The sequence below is a fragment of the Octopus bimaculoides genome, chromosome 9 (assembly GCF_046866305.1).
Source record: "Octopus bimaculoides isolate indiv1 chromosome 9, ASM4686630v1, whole genome shotgun sequence".
Taxonomy (NCBI): Eukaryota; Metazoa; Mollusca; class Cephalopoda; order Octopoda; family Octopodidae; genus Octopus; species Octopus bimaculoides.
In genome coordinates, this window is record NC_142936.1 from 23,556,278 (window position 1) to 23,580,010 (window position 23,733).

At 35.9% G+C, this 23,733-nt stretch overlaps 1 protein-coding gene across 1 annotated transcript in view; it reads right to left on the bottom strand.

Annotated features, from left to right (window-relative positions):
- LOC106868944 (myosin-2 essential light chain) overlaps positions 1-6,510 on the bottom strand; it is a 29,652-nt gene extending 23,142 nt beyond the window's left edge. Inside the window, exons 1-2 of the mRNA XM_014914418.3 lie at positions 6,478-6,510; positions 6,290-6,317 (exon numbers count right to left, since the gene is read on the bottom strand). Of these exons, the coding sequence (XP_014769904.1) occupies positions 6,290-6,317; positions 6,478-6,480 (31 nt within the window). The 5' untranslated portion in view covers positions 6,481-6,510. The remainder of the gene's footprint in view (positions 1-6,289; positions 6,318-6,477) is intronic.
- Positions 6,511-23,733: the final 17,223 nt, after the last annotated feature.

Consider the following 23,733-nt stretch of genomic DNA (forward strand, 5'->3'; position numbering starts at 1 on the left):
CTATTATATATATTAATTCTTCAGTTCTGGCGTGGCTGGCCAATTCTTTAAATACAAATTTTTGTAAGATTCTTTAAAACTCTTGTCTAATCTAACTTTCTTTGAAACAATAGAGCCTCTGTAACAACTTGGGTATTTGAAGGCTCTGCTCTAACACTACCACCTCATACCATATCACAATCCTCCTAAATCTACCACTTCTGCCTTGTCACTCTCCAGCCCACATTGTAAACTGTTTATTTGAACAATAAACTATTTTTCCTTTACACAGTACTTACTTATTCTATCTCCCTTCCTGCAAGCAATTTCCTAACTCTGAACAGCTCTTAATACACTTTTGTGTCATCCCTCTTCCTCTCATATTCCTTTTTAAATGGTACAAGCATCTTTCCATGAGCTACCTTGTAAATATACTACTCTTAGCCACTCCACCACACTATACCCCGACACTGACAAGAGGTAGTAACCAAATCACCCTCAAATCAAACCGTATTTTCTCATAAAAAGGAATATACACGGTGTCCACAAAGTCTGGGTACATGGGGATTAACACACTTTAAGAAATTATTATTTCTTATATTTAATTGTTTATGTTACGATTTTATTTACTCTATGTACCCAGACCTTGTGGACACCTTGTAGAATGAGTAATACATTCGTAGATATCTGATCTGCTCAGTCAGGAATTAGCTAATGCTAAATTATAACCCCACCAAAATTATCTTCTTGATATAAATACAGTCTTTATAAAATGAAAATTTTTTCTCACCACATTCAGGTGTGTTGATGCTGACTTCATTATAGATATAAGCAGATGATTACTGAATATGATTTATCACAAGCATGATGTTACACAAAGTATAAATGCCATCATCACATAACATTAAAAAAACTTCCATGTTTTAGACTAATAAAACCTGAAAGTCAGGTACAAATATGGGAAAGAAAATCAATTGTGTATATTTGTTTTTGCACAGGGTTTTGTAAGGACAATATTTCAACAAGGCCAAGAGTATATTTACTACCTGTACAATTGGTCTAAATATATAACTAATTCTATTTTAATACTACTAGCAATGGAGAAGTATACATGAGCTAGTGAGGAAGCCTCAACATGATTGCTCAACCCATTAAAAATATTAACTAAATGTCCCTCAACTCACACATCATCTAGACTTCAAAAAGGAAAGACTCATTGGATAACGTAGTCTGGCGGGGAAAAGATAAAATGATGTTAACTGCAACACCCTTGATAATACCCCTGCTTGTTCAGGATCAACCTGAAGCTAAAGCGTGACAGAATGAAAAAAAAAAAAAGGCATCGAAGGGGCGATGCATATCCTGTGTGCAGATAAATTTTTCACAAATTATAGTGTGGCTTACAAGGCATTGCTTATCGATGCTTTTTAACTCAACTGAGTTAAGCTTTGTAAGTGTTTGACTAAAAGAGGATTAGAAGCCTAAGTAGATGACAGCTAAAAGAAGACTTGATCGATGTCTACGCCAAATGCATACGAGTGAAATTTGCATATGACTAAATGATTATTCAAATAATAATCATTATTATGAAAAAGAAAATGAACAAAATGAAATATTTATAGAAAATATTGCATAGATTTGAGAAGAGTTTTCAACATCTTTCAATGATTGCAGGCAAATCACAGGTACTGTACTTCATTGTAGGATATAAATAATATAACCACTTGCTTATCGGAAAATTTGTAAGTTGGATTCTTTTTTTTTTATATTTTTATCTAAATTATCACCATTATAGGTATTTATACTCCGGTGAAATTAAGAAATCAATTCATAAATAAATGAAACCTTGAATCCATCACTGTACACACACACAGAGTTGCATATCTATGTATTTATGTATGTATGTACCAACATATGTCTACATGCATAGATACACCACGATCTATACACACGTAAACAAGGGTCAAATCAAATGAGATTTTATATATATATATATATATATATATATATATATATATATATATACACACACACACATGTGAGTCATCTAAGAGACCATAAGTTAGGGAAGAGATGAACTCATATTTGTCAGTAGAGTAGGTATCTTATCCAAAATGTAAAGTATTAAATATCCATCACGGCTGGTCTTACCAGTCGGTCTCATGGAGAGAATACAATGGAGTGTTAGGTAACAAGCCGATTATATAACTTTACGCTCATCAGAGTTAGCTGATATGGAAGAGAATATGGTGACTGCTTTCTATTCTATTCGAATAGAGAGCAGTTGCCATATTCCATATTGGCTAACTCTGATGAGTGTAAAGTTATATAATTGGTTTGTTACCTAGCACTCCATTGTATTCATTACATGAAACCGATTGGTAAGACCAGCTGTGATGGATATTTAATACTATACATTTCAGATAATATATATATATATATATATATGTATAGTGTACTGTTCCATGATGGTAATATCAACAAAAAAAGTACTCCATCTGGTGAGAGATAAATAGTATTTAACAGAAATAATCCTTTTTTTTTTTATGTGCAAGTAATAGATTCTTGTGCTGAGAACACACCAAAACGCTGCATAGGTCGCATGCACATAAATTTTTTTGCAAAAAATTTGCATACTCGAAACATTTTGATTCACCTGTCCACCAGTTTTGAAGATAAGATAAACAAATTTTCATCATTTCGAGCCATTCCCCCAATGAGTATTTCTGCCAAATTTGGTGAAAACCCATTCAGCCATTTTCCAGTAATTTTGCAAACAAACAGATAAAGACAAGTGATTACAATACCCTGCTTTCACTTACTCACACAGGGTAATTAGGGAGAGAAAAGTGGAAGGGACACGGCTAGAACTGTATGTTTGAATGAAGTACTATTTATCTACAGTTCCATAATATGGAGATAAAATTATTATGATGACATGGGCTATATTAATATTGGAATATTACTTTTAGCCTTGCCAATGTGATATTCCATGAGGAAGAAACAGTTCGGACTGTATAAGCTATGGAATTAAGCATTCATGTCAGACAAAACACACCACTAAAATATGAAAACTGAAAAACCTTAGCCTTCCCTTCACACAAGATAAATATAATAGTAGTCACAAAGTACAAGTATTTTCAGAAATAAAATACACTTGAGACAATTAAGAACTCTTATGTTTTCCCAGACATCATCCTGTGATGCACCTGAACACATCATCAGTGATGCTTCCTAAGGCCATTAGGGGTTTCATATCTTTCAGCAATGAGAGACCCTCTAACCTTGGACTACATCAGGAGGAGAATCAAATGTCGAATTAGATTTATAGGGCGCAAAATTACTAACAAAAAAAAAGTATAAGTTATTTCTAGTTCTTTGTAAACAGGTTTTAAAAATGATGAGGAATTTTAAGCCATTTAAAATTTGCACAATATTCAGCTAAAGTTAAAACAAGCCTACATGAATCTGATACTTTAATATTTAAATCGTATCTATTATGTGTATTCTGCCAGCATAGATCTTCCTTCTATGTACACAGTACATAGAAGGAAGAGTTTTACATAGTTCAATCAATATTTTTATCACACAAAACAATGTGTAATGGTAATATATGATCAGGAATAATGAATGGGTACATTCTCTATTCTCTTTACCCCACAAATCAGTTAGAGATAGAAAGGGAGATACATATACACACATTTATTTCAATTAGCGGGCACCATTCATGAGTTTACTCAAGTTTATGTGATGGTTGCCTTTTGTTTTTAAATTTTCATGCATAACACTAGTTTATGAAGCAGTCAGGCAGATTTGTGGTGGTTTAAATCATCATATCTAACACAATGTCTCTCTTCTAATTACATAACATGAATCCTAGATCAAGAGAATTTAGCTTGGGATGACCGGAGACTAAACAGCAATAAGTCTCTTGACTCTTCAAAGCAGCACCTATTCTAGCCAAAAAATATCTTATGTATGTATGTATGTATGTATATATGGACAGACAGACAGACATTATTTCACTTAAACATTGCGATACTAATAACCTGGTGTAGAACTCAATATATGTATGCTTCAAAACGAAGCATTAGTCGCGTACAGGGCGGTAATGAGAAAATGAGATGACAAAGGAATAAACGATTATCTTATGAACTTCATTAGCTTACAGCTGTTTCTGTAATAAGATGCAGTGAACTCATAGTTGAGAGCCCAAGTAACACCTTACAGGCATGGGGCACACTGGGCAAGTGTCCTGGGGCCTCGCGAGTCTAGGGATCCAATTCTGATCTGTTTTCGGTTAGTCAATAAATAAATACTGTAGGGCTTAGTGCATTGATTTACTCAGGAACCTATAACGCTGCTAAGACGGTCTTGCAAGTGTTCCCCCACCCCCATCAACTTCGTTTCCTAACTTACGAAAAAAATAGACATTCTTTAATGAAATAAGACGAGATGGAGGTGCATGCTCATATAGATGAGCCTATGGCAATCCTTGAAGTGGAGGCTGCTTAACCCCACGTCAGCCAGGATCGAGCTAACCTACGATCGAACGCATTCCCTCCGCCGTATTGAATCATTCCATCTTTTTTTCTATCATCTAATGTATTAATTTCTAAGGAGACGGAGTGGAGTGCGAGTTGATGGAAACTTAGCTGCTATTTCTGCCACGTCGAGCAACCACCTAAGCTCCACCTGCTAAAAATAGCAGTCACACCTCTTTCAAATTCCACCTTAAGGTCCTTAAATTTTTCACTACAGACACAGTAGTTCTAAATAAAAGCATGGTATGCATGAACGGAACCTCTTTGGTTATGGATCTGCTCATTTAGGGACTAAACAACAAATGAATCCAAAGTCTCAGGCATTTATGTAGGTAGATATTCTAGGGAGTGACAAACTCAAAGATATGTCTAGCCCGGCAACCAATCAAGATTTCATCAACCACTATTTAATGTGACATAACTACTGCGAACCAATTAGAGCCTCTAACTAGTCACTTGACCCTGCTAAAAAAAGACCCAAATATTTAAAATTACCCTCGATCATCTTAAAAAAGGAAGGACTGTAATTTTGATGAAACAAAAATGACGATTGCCATATCTGAATGTCTACGATCAAAGATATGTTTACTCAGGATTGACCTAGGGCTAAAGAACAAATTTTACCACCCCAAAGGCGACAGTCATTCTAAGTTAAATTAATATTTTGTAATAAAATAGTGGAGATAAAAAAACAAGAGTAAATCACAAAGTTGAATGTCTTACAGACATTTTCATTTCCTTCAGTGTCAGTTGTCTATAACTCCAGACCTCATTCAAGAGACCCCCCATCATCAAAAGTATTCAAAGACCGTGACAATCCCATCTAGTAAATATCTATAGCATTAACTCAGACTACATTAACGAATGTCTATTTTTCCTTTAGGACAGTGCCCTTAAATGATCTGAGGGATGTTTTAGCTATCATTTTAACAGGTCAGACACAGCAGACAAAGATTCATTCCCTCGCTGATTATTTTTCGATTGTGTGTTTCAGTCAATGTCGACTTTTATCTGCCTTCTTTCTCACCTAAATACCAACAATGAAGCGATTAAATCAACTATCTTTTTATTTTAAACCAAACGAGACTCACTTCAACTTTATCGATCCATACTGCTTAGTTTTAAACAACTAAATTGTATTCGTTGAGACAATTTAGTAAGAAATAGTCATTCAGAGGATACCAGTTCCCTCGCTGGGAAAGTTAGTAAATAATATTAATTGAAGTATGACTAACACGCCATGACAATAACGTAATTATTATGAGGGTTAATTAAGAAGCTGTATAGTTAGTGAATATGATGGAAGGGTGGTAATGTTATTTATTTTGTATAACCCGAGGTAGATCAAAGATAAAGTCGATCTGTGCCAGATTTTAAAGTTCACGACTTTCCTGTCGCTACAACCACCATTGTGTGGTGACTGTTGATAATAACATTTTAAGGTGTGGTTATTACAATAGCAAAGAAATAAAGATATTTTAGGTGGTGTAATGGCTACAGATGAAGATATTTAGAATAAAGGTCCTGCGAAAAAGGGGTGTTTTTCTTTCTGTTTTTGTAAGGTCTGAACTAAGTTGACATTTCATTAACAGAAAAAAAAGCGGAGCATTTTTGAGGTAAAGAAAATTAAGTTTCAGAGCGACGAAAGAGAAACAAAGGAATAAAAATAAAACATAGAGTAAACATATAAACTGTCAAAATATTTCGAGGGAAGGAGAAAAATAAATAACTGGGGGTTTTTTTTTTCTTTCTCAATTAAATCTTACCTCCAATACGTTCTTCTGTTAATTGCGACTGAAAAGATAAGGATATGAAAGATATTTTAGATAGAGATATAGTTTAACATTTATAATAACAAGGAGGGGAAAAACAGCAATATATTTTTTTTTAAATGAGTCGATTAAATGGTGAAAATGTGAAATATAAGCGAGAAAAGTAAGAAGGAGACAATTACCATTTTGTCAAGTTGAATGATGAGTGAAATACTACTTCCGTTACTAATGGCTGATGGGACCAAACAACACACACTAGCTTAGCGTCACACTTTACTACTGACTGACTGACTAATTCATTCAATTTTACTTCCTCGTTCAGCTTGTGGATGTTTAAAATGTTTAAATACCATCCCCTCTCCTATGTCAGCTCTGACTCAGCCGATCTATTATCAAAGACGTCCCAGTTGTGACCACTTATCTTGGCGGAATTATAGTTTAAGCACACCATATAACTTTTATTTTTGGAATTTTCAGGTAATTTTTGCGAATTTGTGTTCTACACACAGTAATTTATACGATTATAAAATATTTTTGAAACCCCTCCCCGCTTCATAAGCCCAAAAAGTTCCACTCTTTTTCGAATTTTTAATAGAGTTTGAAATACGGACAGTCCGAATTCTTTGCTTAAATCTCATCATCATTCCGTTAAATGTGTTTATAGGGAGAAAATATTGAAAAACATCAATACATGTCAGTGTGACAAAGAAGTGAGGAAGGTATCTGGTGGTCGTGAGATGTGCTAAAAATAACAGCTAAATAACCCTTAAATCAGACACACGAAAATTGTTTTCTTAATTGTATGAATTCCCCTGTGCAGAATACAAATCTGCAAAAATTTTCTGAAAATTCCAAAAAATAAAAAAGTTATGAGGAGTTATATGCAATGCTTAAACCAGAATTCTGCCCCCATCTTTTACTCGGAAATACTATATCTTGGACTTCAATTATGTCATATTCATGGAGGTATTGGAAGAGTTCTGGACTACCTACACAAGTGTGCTTTCTTCTTTGTTTCCAAATAACTTTCAGAAAAATAGATGTTTTAATAAAAATTTTTACAAATGCCCTTTAGATGGGACAGATCACGATTATATCAGAATTTGATGTAAGAAAAAATTGATGGGTGTGCACATGTGTGTACTAACAACACATAGCGCCCAACTTTTCCCCGCTATTTAAGTTTCGTTTTGTAGACGCTAGTAACCACTTTACTATGAAGTTTTTATACAGCAGTTATTTTCTCCCCACTTTCTCTCTCTTTCTCTCTCACTAGCCAGATTGACTACATCTTCACCAGCCATGGGAACACATATATACTCGTAAATGCAAAATCTTTCCCAGGTGAAGAATGTACAACACAACATAAGCTAATAGTTAGTGACTTAAGGCTTAGGGCCAGAAGGATCCAGAGATGCAATCCGATTTGGAAAAGGAGGTTGTGGAAGCTCAAGGATCCTTCAAACAGGCAGAGATTTAGAGATGTTCTTAATGAGGCCTTTGATGAGAAAGAGGAAGAGATAGAGACATATGATGTAGAACAGGGGTTTTCAAACTTTTTGACTTGTGGACTCCTTTATATTTCAGGCTTTACCTTAGGGACCCCCTTATAAATGCTTATGAAATTTATACAATAAATATTTGCTTAAAATAACATATTTTTACATTTATTTATTTAACAGTATTTAGCAAATAGGTTTATTGTCAATTATACACACAAGATTTTTTTAATACATACTTAGTGAGAAGGATGTCCTTGCGGACCACAGTTTGAAAAACCCTGATGTAGAGGACAACTGGAAGCTTCTAAGGGACAATCCACTAAGGGCAACAGGCCAAATCTGTGGTTGAAGCAAAGTCTAGGGTGATGTGGTGGTGGAACAGTGATGTTGTCAAGGCCATAAAAGAGAAAAGACAAGTCTGGAAAGAATGGAAAAGAGTGGGTAGCAAAGAATCATATCAGAAAGCTAAAAGGGAAGCTAGACGTCAGGTTTATCTAGCAAGGGCAGAAGTAGAAAAGAGGTTTGCCAATGTGGGTGTATATGTGCATAAAGTGTATGTGGCCATGTGTGAGTGTGTGAATGTGGGTGTGAGAGGTGAGGTGACAAGTGTATATCATCATCATCATCATTTAACGTCCACTTTCCATGCTAGCATGGGTGGGATAGTTTCACAAGAGTCAGCCAGGCAGAAACCTGCACCAGACTTCTGTGACTGTTTTGGCTGGATTTTTACAGCTGGATACCCTTCCTTACACTAACCACTCAATGTGTGGGTATAACACACAGGTTGGGGGCAAGCAGAGAGCAATGATACAGTGACACAGGGCCAAGAGGACAGGATAGGGGAGTGGGAGGTAAGCATAGTACATGAAGCGGAAATTTGAGGAAGAGAAGAGATGTAGAGATGTAGTTTGGTTTGTTGTGGTAGAGTGTGTGAGAAGTTTTCTTGTTAAGTGTGTGTGGGACAGACAGCACTTCTAGAACTCAGTTTCACTGACATAGGCAGGTCTTCTCAAGAACTTCATATCGCCAGACATCTTGGTCCATTGTCATTTCCTCTTTGAGGCCCAACTTCCTGAAATCAGTCCTTACCACTTCATCTCACATCTTCCTGGGTCTCCCTCTTCCGCAGGCACCATCCACTTTTAGTGATCGGCACTTCTTTATGCAGCTGTTCTCATTCATACTCATCACGTGTCCAAACCAGCATAGTCTTCTCTCTTGCATGCTACATTTGATTCCTCTTCTGCCCAACTTTTCTCTCAATACATTTACACTTTGCCATACACATGCACTAATGTTGCACATCCAATGGAGCATACTACCTTCTTTTCTCTCCAGTCTACACGTCTTCTGCATTCAGGGCCTATGTCTCACTACCATGGAGTATAGCTGTTCGCACACAATCATCATATAGTCTACCTTTCACTCTGAGAGAGAGTCCTTTTGTTGCCAACAGAGGTAATAGTTCTCTGAACTTCCTCTATCCAATTCTTATTCTAGAAACAATACTTTCAGAGCATCCTCCACCATTGCTCATTTCATCACCTAGGTAACAGAAACTATCTACAACCTCAAGAGAGCCTCCTGGGCATTTGAGAGAATCTAATTCTCATGTGCTCATAGTGCTTATTGTTCCTGCTCATCTGCCACATACAAAGACGAATTTATCTGTTAATCTATCTGTGATTCCACTGCATCTCTTATGTGTCCATAGATTACATTGGATGCAGTGAATGGAATTTCTTCCAACTCCTTTCCTACATATTAAGCAGGGCCATTTACCTGACAGAAAGAGAGTTTTATTAGGTCGTCAAGTATGAAATTTGTAATAAGGTATATGGTAAACTTTGACAGCTGCCCATTTTGCGTCATTATTATATTTTGACAATATTTTTTGTTAGAAAGCTGACACATCTATTTCTTTATTATAACTCATTTTGTGCTTTATAAAGTATTTATAAATCATTTTTTGCTATTTTTGTTTAAAGATGGATAAGTCGGAAATTCATACAGTTTTGAAATATGAGTTCTTTCTTGGAAATACAGCATCACAGACAGCTCGGAATATTAATGGAGTATTTAATTTTAACATTATTACACAGCAGACAGTATCAAATTGGTTAGCGAAATTCCATTCTGGTAACTTTGACCTTACAAATGAGCAACATGGTTGACCAGAAACAAAGGTGGATGATGACAAACTGAAAGCCACTGACGAGTCAGATCCAGCAAGCAAACAATACTGACTCGCATAGTTCAAATTGGTAAAGTGAAAAAGTTGGATAAGTGGGTTTCACATAAACTCAATGAAAATCAGAAACAGCAACGTTTGGAAGCCTGCATTATGCTACTTTCTCATCACAAAAATGAATCATTTTTGAATCGAATTGTAACATGTGATGATAAATGGATCCAATACAACAACCGTAAATGTTCAGAACAATGGTTGGACAAAGACGATCCACCAAAGCACAATCCAAAAAGCAAAATTCATTAAAAAAAGCTGATGGTGTGTGTTTGGTGGTCTGGTGCAGATGTGATCCATTATGATTTCATTAAACCTGGCTCATCAATCACAGCTGAAGTATACTGCAGCCAACTGGACCAAATGATGCAGAAACTTACAAAAAAAAAACAGCCTAGATTAGTCAACAGATTCACTCCTATTTTATTGCAAGACAACACCAGACCACACATTGCAAAAATGACATTGGCAAAACTACAGGAGTTGGAGTTGGAAGTTCTCCATCATCCACCATACTCACTTGATCTTGCCCCTACTGACTACCACTTCTTCCAGAATATGGATAACTTTTTGATAGGAAAAAAATTTAATTCCAACGATGCTGTAAAACAGGCCTTCCATGATTTTCATAGTTCCCTGCTGGACAAGCTACCATTGAAATGGCAAGTGTTTTGACAATATGGGTACATACTTTGATGAATAAAGCTATTCCTTGTATTTATAAAACATTTGCAAACTTATTTTCTTTTCTACAAATTTCATACTTGACAACCTAATATCTTCTTTCTTACTAACAACAACTTTTATCTTAGCTAGGTTAACTTTAAGGCCCTTTGATTCCAGGTTTTGTCCCCATACCTGGAATTTCTTCTCCATTATATATTATATATATATATATATATATATATATATATGCTGTGGTATGGGGAAAAAAGGTGTAATTCACCTACCTTGCAGGTTCTCTCACAGTATCAATCCTCTCCAGTCTAGCTTGCATATATCTATATGCACCAAATCTGTTTAATCTCTGGCCAGAACCTAAAAGCAAATTGCCTCACCTCATGCAGCCACACACATCCATCCTGTGTGACAGCCCCAAGGGGAAAGAGAACCATGCTGGTCATGCTTCTGTGTACATGACCTCCCTGAGCTCATTTACTAACCTTTCAATTAATACCACCCATACATCCCACACACATTACAGATCTATATCTACCCTAATTGCACTAAATCCAGAACTACTTACCTCCCTTACACATAATCTTTTTACTCAGGGACTAGTAGATACAGTTCAGTATTCGGTGTGCATTCAAAGCAATGATTAGTAACATTACGAAATCGGTATGCTTTTGAATCTCTTTAACAATTCACAATAATGACTTTTATTACTTTTATTCCTACCTCAGTTCCTCTAACTGTATATATCTATTGTTACTCTTCATAAAAAGCCTTTACTTTTTTTGATTTCCAATGTGTATTTTTGCTTATTTTTCTTCTTACTTTCCTCATATATATATATATATATATAAATAACATCATCATCATTTAATATCCATTGTCCATGCTGGCATGGGTCGGACAGTTTGACCAGGGCTGGTAAGCTGAGGGATTACACCAGATTCCAGCCTGATTTGGCATGGTTTCTAAGTTGGATGCCCTTCCTAACACCAACCCCTCCAAGGGTGTCATGGGTGCTTTTGCATGCCACCAGCATGGGTGCCAGTTGTGTGACACCAATATCTGCCACAACTATGATTTCTCTTGGCTTGATGGGTCTTCTGAAGCACAGCTTATTGCCAAAGGTCTCAGTAATTTATCATTGCTTCTGTGAGGTCCAGCGCTTGAAAGGTGTTTTTTACATGACACCGACAGTAGCCACAACTATGGTTTCATTTGGATTAATGGGCCTTTTCAAGCACACACACACACATATATGTACATATGAGTGCAGATGGCCATATAAAGTGCAGGTCACTAAATGTAAAAGAGGGAGACCTAGGAAGACATAGGACAAGGTGGTGAAAACTAATTTCAGGACCTTCAACCTAATGCATGAGATGACAAAGGACTGTTTCCTAGGGCTAAATAGCAGTAGTATTCTTCCCTTTCATAGGACTGCCAAATTAAATTGGCAACATAACATCACCTTATATATATATAAAATATGTGTGTGGGTGTGTGTATGTATGTATGTATGTATGTATATATACATACATATATATATATATATATATATATATACATAAACACACAGATAGACAATAGACAAATAGATAGATAGATAGATCAGGCTTTTTTCAGTTTCTGTCTACCAAATCTACTCGCAAGCCTTTGATTGGCCTGAGAGGACACTTGCCCGATGCACCAGTGAGACTGAACCCTGAGACTGGGAAGTAAACTTCTTACCATGCAGCCACACCTGTGTGTGTGTGCGTGCACGCGCGTGCATGTGTGCGTGCGTAAGAGCAAAGCTTCTAGAATTGATGGCGGAAGTTTGATAGATTGCTTTCGTATAAAGGTTAGAGCGTCCGTCACATTTACAGACGACATGGTTTAGAGCTTCATGGGCATCCTTCAACTTCTTCCATTCAAAGGAGTGTTTTTTTAAACCCAGCATTCATTGTGCTATTATTTATAACAGTGTTTTTCAACCGTTACTTATCTATTCGATGTCTAAAAACTAATTTTATAACTACTTATTTCAAAATTCCAATTTTGTTATTCGCTCGTTCACTTGTATAGGTTGAACTATGTAAAATGTTAGAGAAAGAAACCTAGCTGTTTCTTGCAAAACTTTTCATGGCCCCTTAAAGTACTACTGTGGATCCCCAATATGCTATTTTGCAAGAGTGGACCCTCAATAATGACCCCGCCTCCCCAAGAGTCGTCCGGACTCTAGTTGAGAACCACTGATTTATAGCTTCATCGGTTTAAGAGTTCCTCAAGTATAAAAAACGATTTTTAGATAAATATGTGTATATATACATACATACATATATATATATATATATATATAAAATATAGTGTACATTTAATACACATCAGAGATGCCCATAAAAGGACATCTGACCCGCTAGAAAGAGCAGCCAAAGCTCGCTAGACCACCGGTAGTTGATTAAATTTCTTAATTTTTTGCTACCCTAAGACTTGGGAAAGTGTCTTCTACTATAGCCTCGGGCCGACCAAAGCCTTGTGAGTGGATTTGGTGGACGGAAACTGAAAGAAGCCTGTCGTATATATGTTTATGTGTGTGTGTATATGTTTGTGTGTCTGTGTTTGTCCCCCCCCCCCAACATCGCTTGACAACCGATGCTCGTCTGCTTACGTCCCCGTAACTTAGCGGTTCGGCAAAAGACACCGATAGAATAAATACTAGGCTTCCAAAGAATAAGTCCTGGGGTCGATTTGCTCGACTAAAGGCGGTGCTAGAGCATGGCCACAGTCAAATGACTGAAACAAGTAAAAGAGTATATATATGTGTGTGTGTGTGTGTGTGCGTGTATGTGTATATATATATATATTTTTTTTTTTTTTTTTTTTAATTTATTTATATGATGTATGTATGCATATATATTCACACACACAAGCCTACATGTAGCCAGGAGAAGGGAGAAGCCAGGAATGAAGTAACCATGCCTGTGTGAAATGGGAAATGACATCGCCTGATTGTAACAACACACCACCAAATATGGTTTAAAATAGTTGTCGAGTCATACACACAGTCGGTCACACACACACACACACACACACACACACTCGCATATACACACGGTGACCAGTTGATAAAATATATTTATATAGGTGTTTTTGTTTTGACATTCCAGTCATAACTGTTGGCCAATTTCCTGTCGTAAAATATTCCAGTCTCCCCACACCTTATTTAATTACAAGGATAAGGGCAATTTACTAGTCGCATACATTTTCAGCCAACTTGTGACTCTCTAATCTGTGTTAACCCCCTTCATGCGGTCACTCAAACAGCTGGAAATAGCAGCCCAATTTTCCTTAATTCGAACCCATCGGTTTGGAAGAAGAAAAACACTAGATACTGTAGTCCCAGATATACTAGGTTCAAATGAAAGATAGATGGCTAAGTTTAGATGCAGCTTTTGGTGGAATTCTGTTTTAAGCACCTCATAATAACGCCCCACGACTTTTTTTTTATTTGACTTTAGGTCTGCTCGTTTAGGGCCAACCTAGGGTTAAACTACTATAACTAATAAAAACAACGATAATAAAGGACCCCAAATACTTGATAAGTGAAATTGAGAAGAAAAGTTGAAATGTTCAGGTTTTTCTGAAATACATTTGAATTTTAGTTGGCGAAATTGACAGAGCATCGGACAAAATGCCTTGCAGGATTTGTTCCTGTTTCTTACGTTCCATTCTGAAGTTAATTTGCCTTTCGTTGGGTCTACAAAATAAAGTACCAGTCTAGTACTGAGGTCGATAGTACCGAGTAACCTCCTACTACCAAAAAAGCACGGCCTTGTGCCTAAATCTGAGACAATTATTATTCATTCATTTCTTTGTCTTTTCTTTATTTATTTATTGTATATTTTAATCCGGAGATAGAGGTTAACCTACGGGATATGTGGTTATCTTTCGTCAAGTGAAGTTGCGATAAGTGAAGACAAGAGTAGATGCAGCTTTTGGTGGAATTCTATTTTAAGCACCTCATATAGCCCCTCACGACTTTTTTTTTTTATTTATAAGAATTTTCAAAAAAAATATTGCGAATTTGTATTGTACGCACGAGAATTCATACAATTATGAAAAAAAATTTTTTTAGAATTTTTCAGAGTTTAAAATACGGACAATCCAAATATTTTGCTTAAATCCCAACAATAGACCATTAAATGTGTTTATAGGGAGAAAGATATTGAAAAACAACAATGCGTCAGAATGAGAAAGAAGCGAGAAGGGTATCAAGTGGTCGTGAGATGTGCTAAAAATAACAGCTAAATAACCCTTAAATCACGCAAAATTTTATTTTCATTTTTGCGTAACCATATGAATTCCTGCATGTAGAACACAAATTCATAAAAAAATTTCTGAAAATTCCAAAAATTTGAAAAGTTATGAGGATGCTTAAACCAGAATTCTGCCCAGTTTTTAACCTTTAACAGTGTTGTATAAAGTCTCCCGGATCTTCTTGGTTTGACGGGCAACATTTTTCATTTATGTTTTATGTAGAGTTTTTGGTACCGAAACACTTTCAAACTTCGTATACTTGTATATTTTGTGTTATAGAACAGATAAAAAATTTTGTATTCGAAGTTATTTCATGTTAAAAATTCTCTTATTTCGATAATTTCAACCAATCACTGACGTTTATTCAGTTGAATACAGTTACTGCTGTGGCGGTGTATATGGTATTAATGCCTGTTAGTTCTGATATGACACATTCTACCAGTGTCCCAAGTTTGAAAGTGTTTCGTTATGAAAACAAGTGTTGCCCGTCAAACCAAAAAGATCCAGTCTCCCTTGGTTTTACTACGGAATCTTGTATAACATAATATAATATATATTGCGTGTTCACTTGTGAAAATAATACAAGAAACAAACTTTCAAGATAACAGTGAGACTTTATTCCTCCATTAAACAGTACAGTGGACAAAATAAAAACATCACTAAGCCTGGTGGTTATATGGTTTATCCGTCGTTTGGATAATTTAGCCTGGGCCATCGTTAGTTACATGTGCTCTGTTATATTAATTTTGCTCTGGTGAATAATGGCAGGAAAATAACATGACTTGCCTTCATGAAAATCGCTCAGCCTCTCCTCATAGATGATGTGTTATACCAATTTATAGAAAAAGGGTAGGCTCCAGTGTACATTCAGATTTGTTTGAGAATGTATTACATGCAACATAATTGGATCTTTCATAGAAATTCTTTGCAATACTCAACCAATCAAAGCACAGGATTCAACCAATGTTAAAAAAAAACTCACATGATTGGTAAGATGACCAATCATTGCAGATTAACATGCTGAGCCTATAAAAGGCTAGTCATCTTCCATATGCTACAATAGAAATTGGTCTCACTACAAACCTTTTGCCTGCCTCATGTCACAGAACTGTTTCCCTGACACCCATGCATCATATCTGACATTGCATTCACCAAGAAAAAACAACTTTAGCCAATGACTGATATTTTCAGTTTCTCAACAAGTAGGGGAGACAACTACAGACACATTTCAGTGTTATGAACTCTGCAGCAAAGTATCACCTTTGTTGTATTTACAGAAGTAGAATGAAAGACTCCTGGAAAATAGAATTGTTAAGAAATTTAAGAATATTTTTAGTCCTTGACTGATATTATTGCTACATATTTGTTTTTCTAATGTTCAATGTCTAAATATATTATCACTAACTTAGTAATAACCAGTAAAAACCAGAGTGGTTGATGTTAGGAAAGACATCCAGTTCACTTTGCAGATTGGTTGGTGTCAGGAAGGGCATCCAACCATAAAAACCCTGCCGAAACAGACAGTTGCTTCGGGTAGTCTTTTACCTGGCTGGCTCCTGTAAATAGTCCTACTCATGCATGCATGGAAGATGGATGTTAAACGATAATGATAATGATGATGATGATGATGATATAACTGCACGGACATATTATTTAAAACAAACTGGTGCATCATGACATATACATACACACATATTCACGATTATAATATTTTCTAGTTTCACGTACCCTTCAGTAAACATTCTCATTCTCCCACGCTCTCTCTCTCTCTCCCTCTCTCCTTTCTCCCCCTCTCTCTCCCTCTCCCTTTCTCCCCCTTTCTCTCTCACACACATCTGCTCTAAACACAATCTATTTCTCTCTTTCTACCCATTCATTCAACTAATTATTTAACCACAACAATCCCTTTCTCCCAGCTCTCCAAGCAATCCCTTTCTCCTAGCTCTCCAAGCAATCCCTTTCTCCCAGCTCTCCAAGCAATCCCTTTCTCCTAGCTCTCCAAGCAATCCCTTTCTCTTAGCTCTCGCTGTGAACACTCTTCTCCCTTTAAATTAACCATGAGACAGCATCACAAATTTGGCCCTAACACACTTATTTGCTAAACATTTAGTGGTTCACCAATCTTTAGAGTTCTCTTCTTCCAACACTCTCGGTTATAAGTTTTTAATGAAACATGGAAAGGCATATGCAGAATGCAAGAAATAGCAGTTAGATAACTTCAAAAAGAAATTAAAAATAAAGCAAAAAAATGGAATTAAATTTCATATTCAGTTTTCTATAGTAACATTTAATTTCTCCTAAGAATGAAAGCTGCATGAAATATATATCATTAGCATTTAAATTTAATGTCACATAAATATCACTATATTTCAGATTTGCCAACATGGAAAACTGAATTAAGTTAATACGTTAGAGTTTGTATTCATTGTGCAGAAATTAATATCCTAGTTGTCACTTGCCAGTAAGTATGATTTTATAGTTTGTATCGCACTTTTGCATATTGTTTTAGGAGTAGCTTCAAGTAGACATTGATACCCTCTCTCCCCACACTTGTCCCAATGGAGCAGAAAGAGAGAGAGAGAGAGTGAGACAGAGAGAGAATGAGAGAGAGAGAGAGAGAGAGAGAGAGAGAGATAGAGAGCTGCATCAGGAATTAGCAATTGGCTGGTACTCATTTTCAGTTAAGTAAATTGAAGCAACATGAAACCAGGCATCTTGCTAAAGGACACAATGTGCTTCCTCTTTCAAGTATTGAACTCACAAATTTATAATCATGAGGCCTAGACCCTAATTACTTAGCCATGTGCTTTCATATGTTGTCATCATCATCATCATTGTTTTAACTTCCACTTTTCTATGCTTGCATAGTTCAGACAGAATTCACGGCGGAAGATTTTCTATGGCAGGATGCCCTTTCTGTGGTCATTTTTCACCTGTTTCCCAAGCAAGGTAATATTTCCCCATGCCAGGGTGGTGAGCTGGCAGAGTCATTACTGCATCAGTAAAAATGCTTTGTGGCATTTCTTCCAACTTTAAGTTCTGAATTCAAGTGCCACCAGGGTTGACTTTGCCTTTCATCCTTTCGGGGGGGGGGGGTCAATAAAATAAGTACCAGTTGAACACTGAAGTCTGTGTAATTGACTTACCTTCTCCCCTGAAATTGCTGGCCCTGTGCCTCAATTTGAAATCAATATTTCTTCATGCCCAGACATGATTTTCTCAGAAGATTGAAAATGAACAACAAAGCATGTATGATGTCAAAACAAGAAAAAAAACCTATTCAGATTGACCCAGCTGTTTCAAGAACAGTTGCATAATTGGTGCAATCTTCTACATGTTGCCAGCATCCAACATATTTATGGTAACCTATATCATCTTTGGAGGGATAATGAGTTTTTTACTTCTCTTTCAGTTACAACCCACCAAACTATGTCATCTGAATACTACAGATTTCCCTTCTACCTCTTCCTGCAGTCAGGGCCTGTTTTAAACCAATTAAATTTGTTTAAATAGGGTCCCACACCAAGAGAGGACCCTGTGCACACACTCAAGTTGTGTATATTTGGAATATAAATTGGTAGTAATTTACTAAACCCAAGAATGCTTGTAGCATAATCACATTATTCAGTGTGGGCATATTTTTTTATCACAGTTGCTCTGGATGGGTCCAGTTTCCATCTGTTCTTATCTATTATCTATCTCAAGTTTTTAATTTCTTTCAGAAAGAACTCACATTTTTCTTCACTTAACTTAAAATTGTATTCTCTTATCTTTTTGAATAAGCTCTTTATATGTTCTACATGTTCATGTGATTTGCTTTTTATTAGGATATCATCTAAATAGGCAACAGCAAAATCACAGTCATCCAGCATTTTATCCATTACTTACTGAAATATGAGAGGAGCCACTTTTACATCGAAGGGAACCTGCTTAAATTTAAAGAAGCCACTGTGTGTATCAATGGCTAATAAGTGTGAGCATTCTTCTTCTACTTGGATTTGTAAATATGCCTTCGAGAGGTCTAATTTTGAGAAGAATTTCCCTCCATTCAATTTTGCAAACACTTCCTCAGGACTCAGCAATAGGTAGTTATGTGAGATTAAGAAATTATTCAACTCTGTTGAAAAATATGCACAAACTCTTAACATTATTTTTCTTTTTTTATGTAGACTGTAGGTGCTGTCCAACCTGAGTGGTCTGTCTTCTCGATTATTCCTAGGCTTTCAAGTCTTCAAGTCCTTTATTTACCTGTTCTGGTGCCGTGAATGATACATTCCGTTTTGGCTTAGTATGGGTGTTGCACTTTGTTCTACGACAATTTTTACCTTTGTCTTCATCCAGCAGCCCAGCTCATCTGAGAAAACATCTGGAAATAAATGATTTATTTTTCGTTTCCAATCCCTCAGCTGCATTCGAACCTACAACTGAACTGACTACATTCTCACACAAACACTAATGGGTGTATTCCACAATTTGAACAGTTCCATAACACATATACTTTTGCCGTTTTCATTTGGTCATGAAATGTCACATTATACACAAATTTACCTGCAAAATACAATATTTTACTTGTAACACTGTGTGCTACTTTTGTAGATTTACTTAATTTCAGCTTATTGTTATACTTCCAAGTTTCTTCATTCACAATGGTAATATCATTTCCAGTGTCAAACTGCATTTTACTCTTATATTTTCAATTTTCACATTTACAATTTCCTCTTTGTCACATTACCATTTTCTTTCTACAGCATCTTGTTTATTCTGTTTTCTTTGCTCCAATGTTTTGTCATCTTGGTATTACAGTATGCTGTTACATGTCCAATTTTTCCACAACAGAAACATTCCAGTAGTAAGCTGGCAGAAACGTTAACACGCTGGGTGAAATGCTTAGCGGTATTTCATCTGCCGCTACGTTCTGAGTTCATATTCCGCCAAGGTCGACTTTGTCTTTCATCCTTTCAGGGTCGATTAAATAAGTAGCAGTTATGCACTGGGGTCGATATAATCGACTTAATCCCTTTGTCTATCCTTGTTTGTCCCCTCTGTGTGTAGCCCCTTGTGGGCAGTAAAGAAATAAGAAACATTCCATTTCCTTAAATGAACAGTTTTTTCTCAGGTGTAAACCTCCAAATGCAAAACATGGGTTTGTTTCATGATTCTTGTCCTGTTTGTACTGTACTTTAGTAAATACTTGCTTTCTATTCTGCCTGTTTCACACTTGTATCACTTGGGAGCAATCTTTATGTTCAATTTTCTCTGTGTTGTGTCTTTACTATTCTTTCACATTCTTCTGACATTTGTTGTAAGGTTATAGCTTGGTTTTGTTCCAGCTTAGCAAGAATTCTTATTCTTACTTTTTACTTCTGCATCTTTTTTCTGCAGTTAGTCCTTGAGTAAATATCTGGTGTTAATTCATCCAGTTTGAACTTTTCACACTCTCTGTTAACTCTGCTAGCATATGTGATGTAGTCCTCTTCATCTTTCTTTTGTAGGTTCAAACATTTTCAGCATGTATTGAACAACAAGCTTTTCTTGCTAAAAATTTTACACAATATGTATAATGTATTTTTAAAGTTTATATCAGAAGTTATTTTCAGAAGTACGTAATTGCTGTAATGTCCCTGTTCTCTTGCTGTTAGTTCTTTTAGGATTAGATGCGTTTTCGTATCATTGTCCCAATCTTTGCACTCTTTATTGAAGATCTGTTTGTAACTTCTATAGTATGCCTCGAAGATAACTCTTTCCTCTCATTCATACTTAAATTCTGTTATTCAGTATGCAACATAATCTAGCAAGAACATCTTTTCAGCATTTTTTGATGACTTACTATTCATTAATTGCAGCATTTGTTGCTGTAATAATAATTGTTATCGTTGTTGTTGTTGCTGTTTTCCCAACTCAAGCAAACCAGCCAACAAGCAACAAGTCTTCCATAATTTCATACTTTAGTATATTGTAAAATTTGCACAAAGAAATTTTGTGAGTTTCGTAACTCCTTGTGAGTTTGTTAATTCCTTGTGAATCTGTTAATTCCACATTGCCACTGTTGTAATCCCCTGTTGGACTGTTATAATGTCCACTCTGGTATAGCAGTATAGTTAGTTAGACAAATAAGCCACAATAATCTATATGCCAACTAATCGACTGACACCCTCTTCAACTTCCTATATCACAGTATTTGTAACGACTAGCACATACCACTCATCATGTGGGATGGGTGTTCCATTATTATTATTATGATTATTATTATTATTATTATTATTATTATTATTATTATTATTATTATTATTATTATTATTATTATTATCCCCATAACATATATGTACAAACATATATTTATATACATATATATATAGATATATATATCTAAATAATATGTGACAATTATTCAGGCTACCGAATAATTGTCACATATTATTTACAGATAAATTCCTCTATTTACATAATATCGAGGTCTCTTTCTTTCTTTTGTTGTCTTACCTTTTCTATCAATATATATATATATATATATATACCCACACACACACACACACACACACACATATATATATATATATATATATATATATATATACCCACATATATATGTATATACCCACATATATATGTATATATATTTTTCTATTTTAGTTGTTTTAGTCATTTAACTGTGGCCATGCTGGATCACTGCCTGGAAGGGTTTTAGTGAAACAGATCAACCCCAGGACGTATTCTTTGTAAGTCTAGTACTTGTTCTATCAGTCTCTTTTGCTGAACCACTAAGTTACAGGCACATAAGCACACCACCATTGGTTGTCAAGCGATGGCTGAGAGACAAACACACACACACACACACACACACACACACACACACACACACACACACACACACACACACATGATGGGCTTCTTTGAATTTCTATCAACCAAATCCGCTCATAAAGCTTTAGTCAGCCTGAGGCTATAGTAGAAGACACTTACGCAAGGTGTCACACAGTGGGACTGAACCCAGAACCATGTGGTTGGGAAGGAAGCTTTTGATCACACAGCTACACCGGTTGTGCCAAGTAGTGTTTAGGCCTAAGCAAAGCTTAGGTTAGTTCAAATGCTAAAAGGCAAATTCACTGCAGTTACTGCAGGAAAAAATATTTCTCTTATGGTAAAAAGGTGTGAAAACATCCTATTTGTTCATTGAAATATGTTACAGACATAAGTGAGATATAGGAAAACATAAGAAAACAGTAAATAAATGTTTCCTGGAATTGCAAATGGATTTTATTTAGTAGGGTGGCTCTTTTACTCTTTTACTTGTTTCGGTCATTTGATTGTGGCCATGCTGGAGCACCGCCTTTAGTCGAGCAAATCGACCCTGGGACTTATTCTTTGTAAGCCTAGTACTTATTCTATCGGTGTCTTTTGCCAAACCGCTAAGTGACGGGGACATAAGCACACCAGCATCGGTTGTCAAGCAATGCTAGGGGGACAAACGCAGATGCACAAACACACACACACACACACACGCACACATATATATACATTTATATATACGACAGGCTTCTTTCAGTTTCCGTCTACCAAATCCACTCACAAGGCTTTGGTCGGCCTGAGTCTATAGTAGAAGACACTTTCTCAAGATGCCATGCAGTAGGACTGAACCCAGAACCATGTGGTTGGTAAGCAAGCTACTTACCACACAGCCACTCCTGCGCCTATGAGAAAAGATGACCACTGCAGAATTTGAACTCAGAACATAAAGATAGATGAAATGTTGCTAAGCATTTTGTTCAGCGTGCTAACGATTCTGCCAACTCACCGCCTTTTCACAATACCGATGAATATTTATTTACAGTAAAGGTGGTAAGCTGGCAGAATCATTTGCATAATGGGTGAAATGCTTAACAGCATTTCGTCTGTGTTTATGTTCTGTGTCTAAATTCCACTGGGGTTGATTTTGACTTCCATCCTTTTGGGATCTATGAAATAACGATCAGTAGAGCACTGGTGTCAATGTAATCGATTTACTCCTCCTCCAAAATTGCTGGCTTTGTGCCAAAATTTGAAACCAGTATTTATTCACAGTTTTCCTATAAATCAAGGATGACTCTTCGATTTTTTTAACTAATAAAACATTAAGACATGATAAATGCTAAATGTGAAATCTATATATATAAAAATGAGAATGTGTGTCTGTCTGTCTGTCTGTCTGTGTGAATCCCTAAAACTCGAGAACTACGCAACCAATTTCATTCAAATTTTACAGATGCCTTACTTAGGGATCCAGTTGTGTTTTAGTCAAAAAAAATTTTAACTTCTTGCAGACTTCGAGCCCACGGCAACATAATATCTCCTCCACTATTTAAGTATTACGTGTCAAAAGTGAAACAAAAACACTCATGTCAAATACTTTCACTTTAAAAATGAAACTATTCTACTAACTGAAACAATCACATTTCGATACTGTAATGACAGATACTTTCAGTGAGAGAGAGAAAGAGAGAAAGAGAGAGAGAGAGATGTATATGTACACGTTATTCCACTAACTGAAACAATCACATTTCGATACTGTAATGACAGATACTTTCAGAGAGAGAGAAAGAGAGAAAGAGATGTATATGTATACATATACATGTATATGTACACGTATATGCATAGATATATATATATATATATATATAGATATAGATCTATATGCATACATGTATATGTATACACATGTGTAGATGTATATATATATA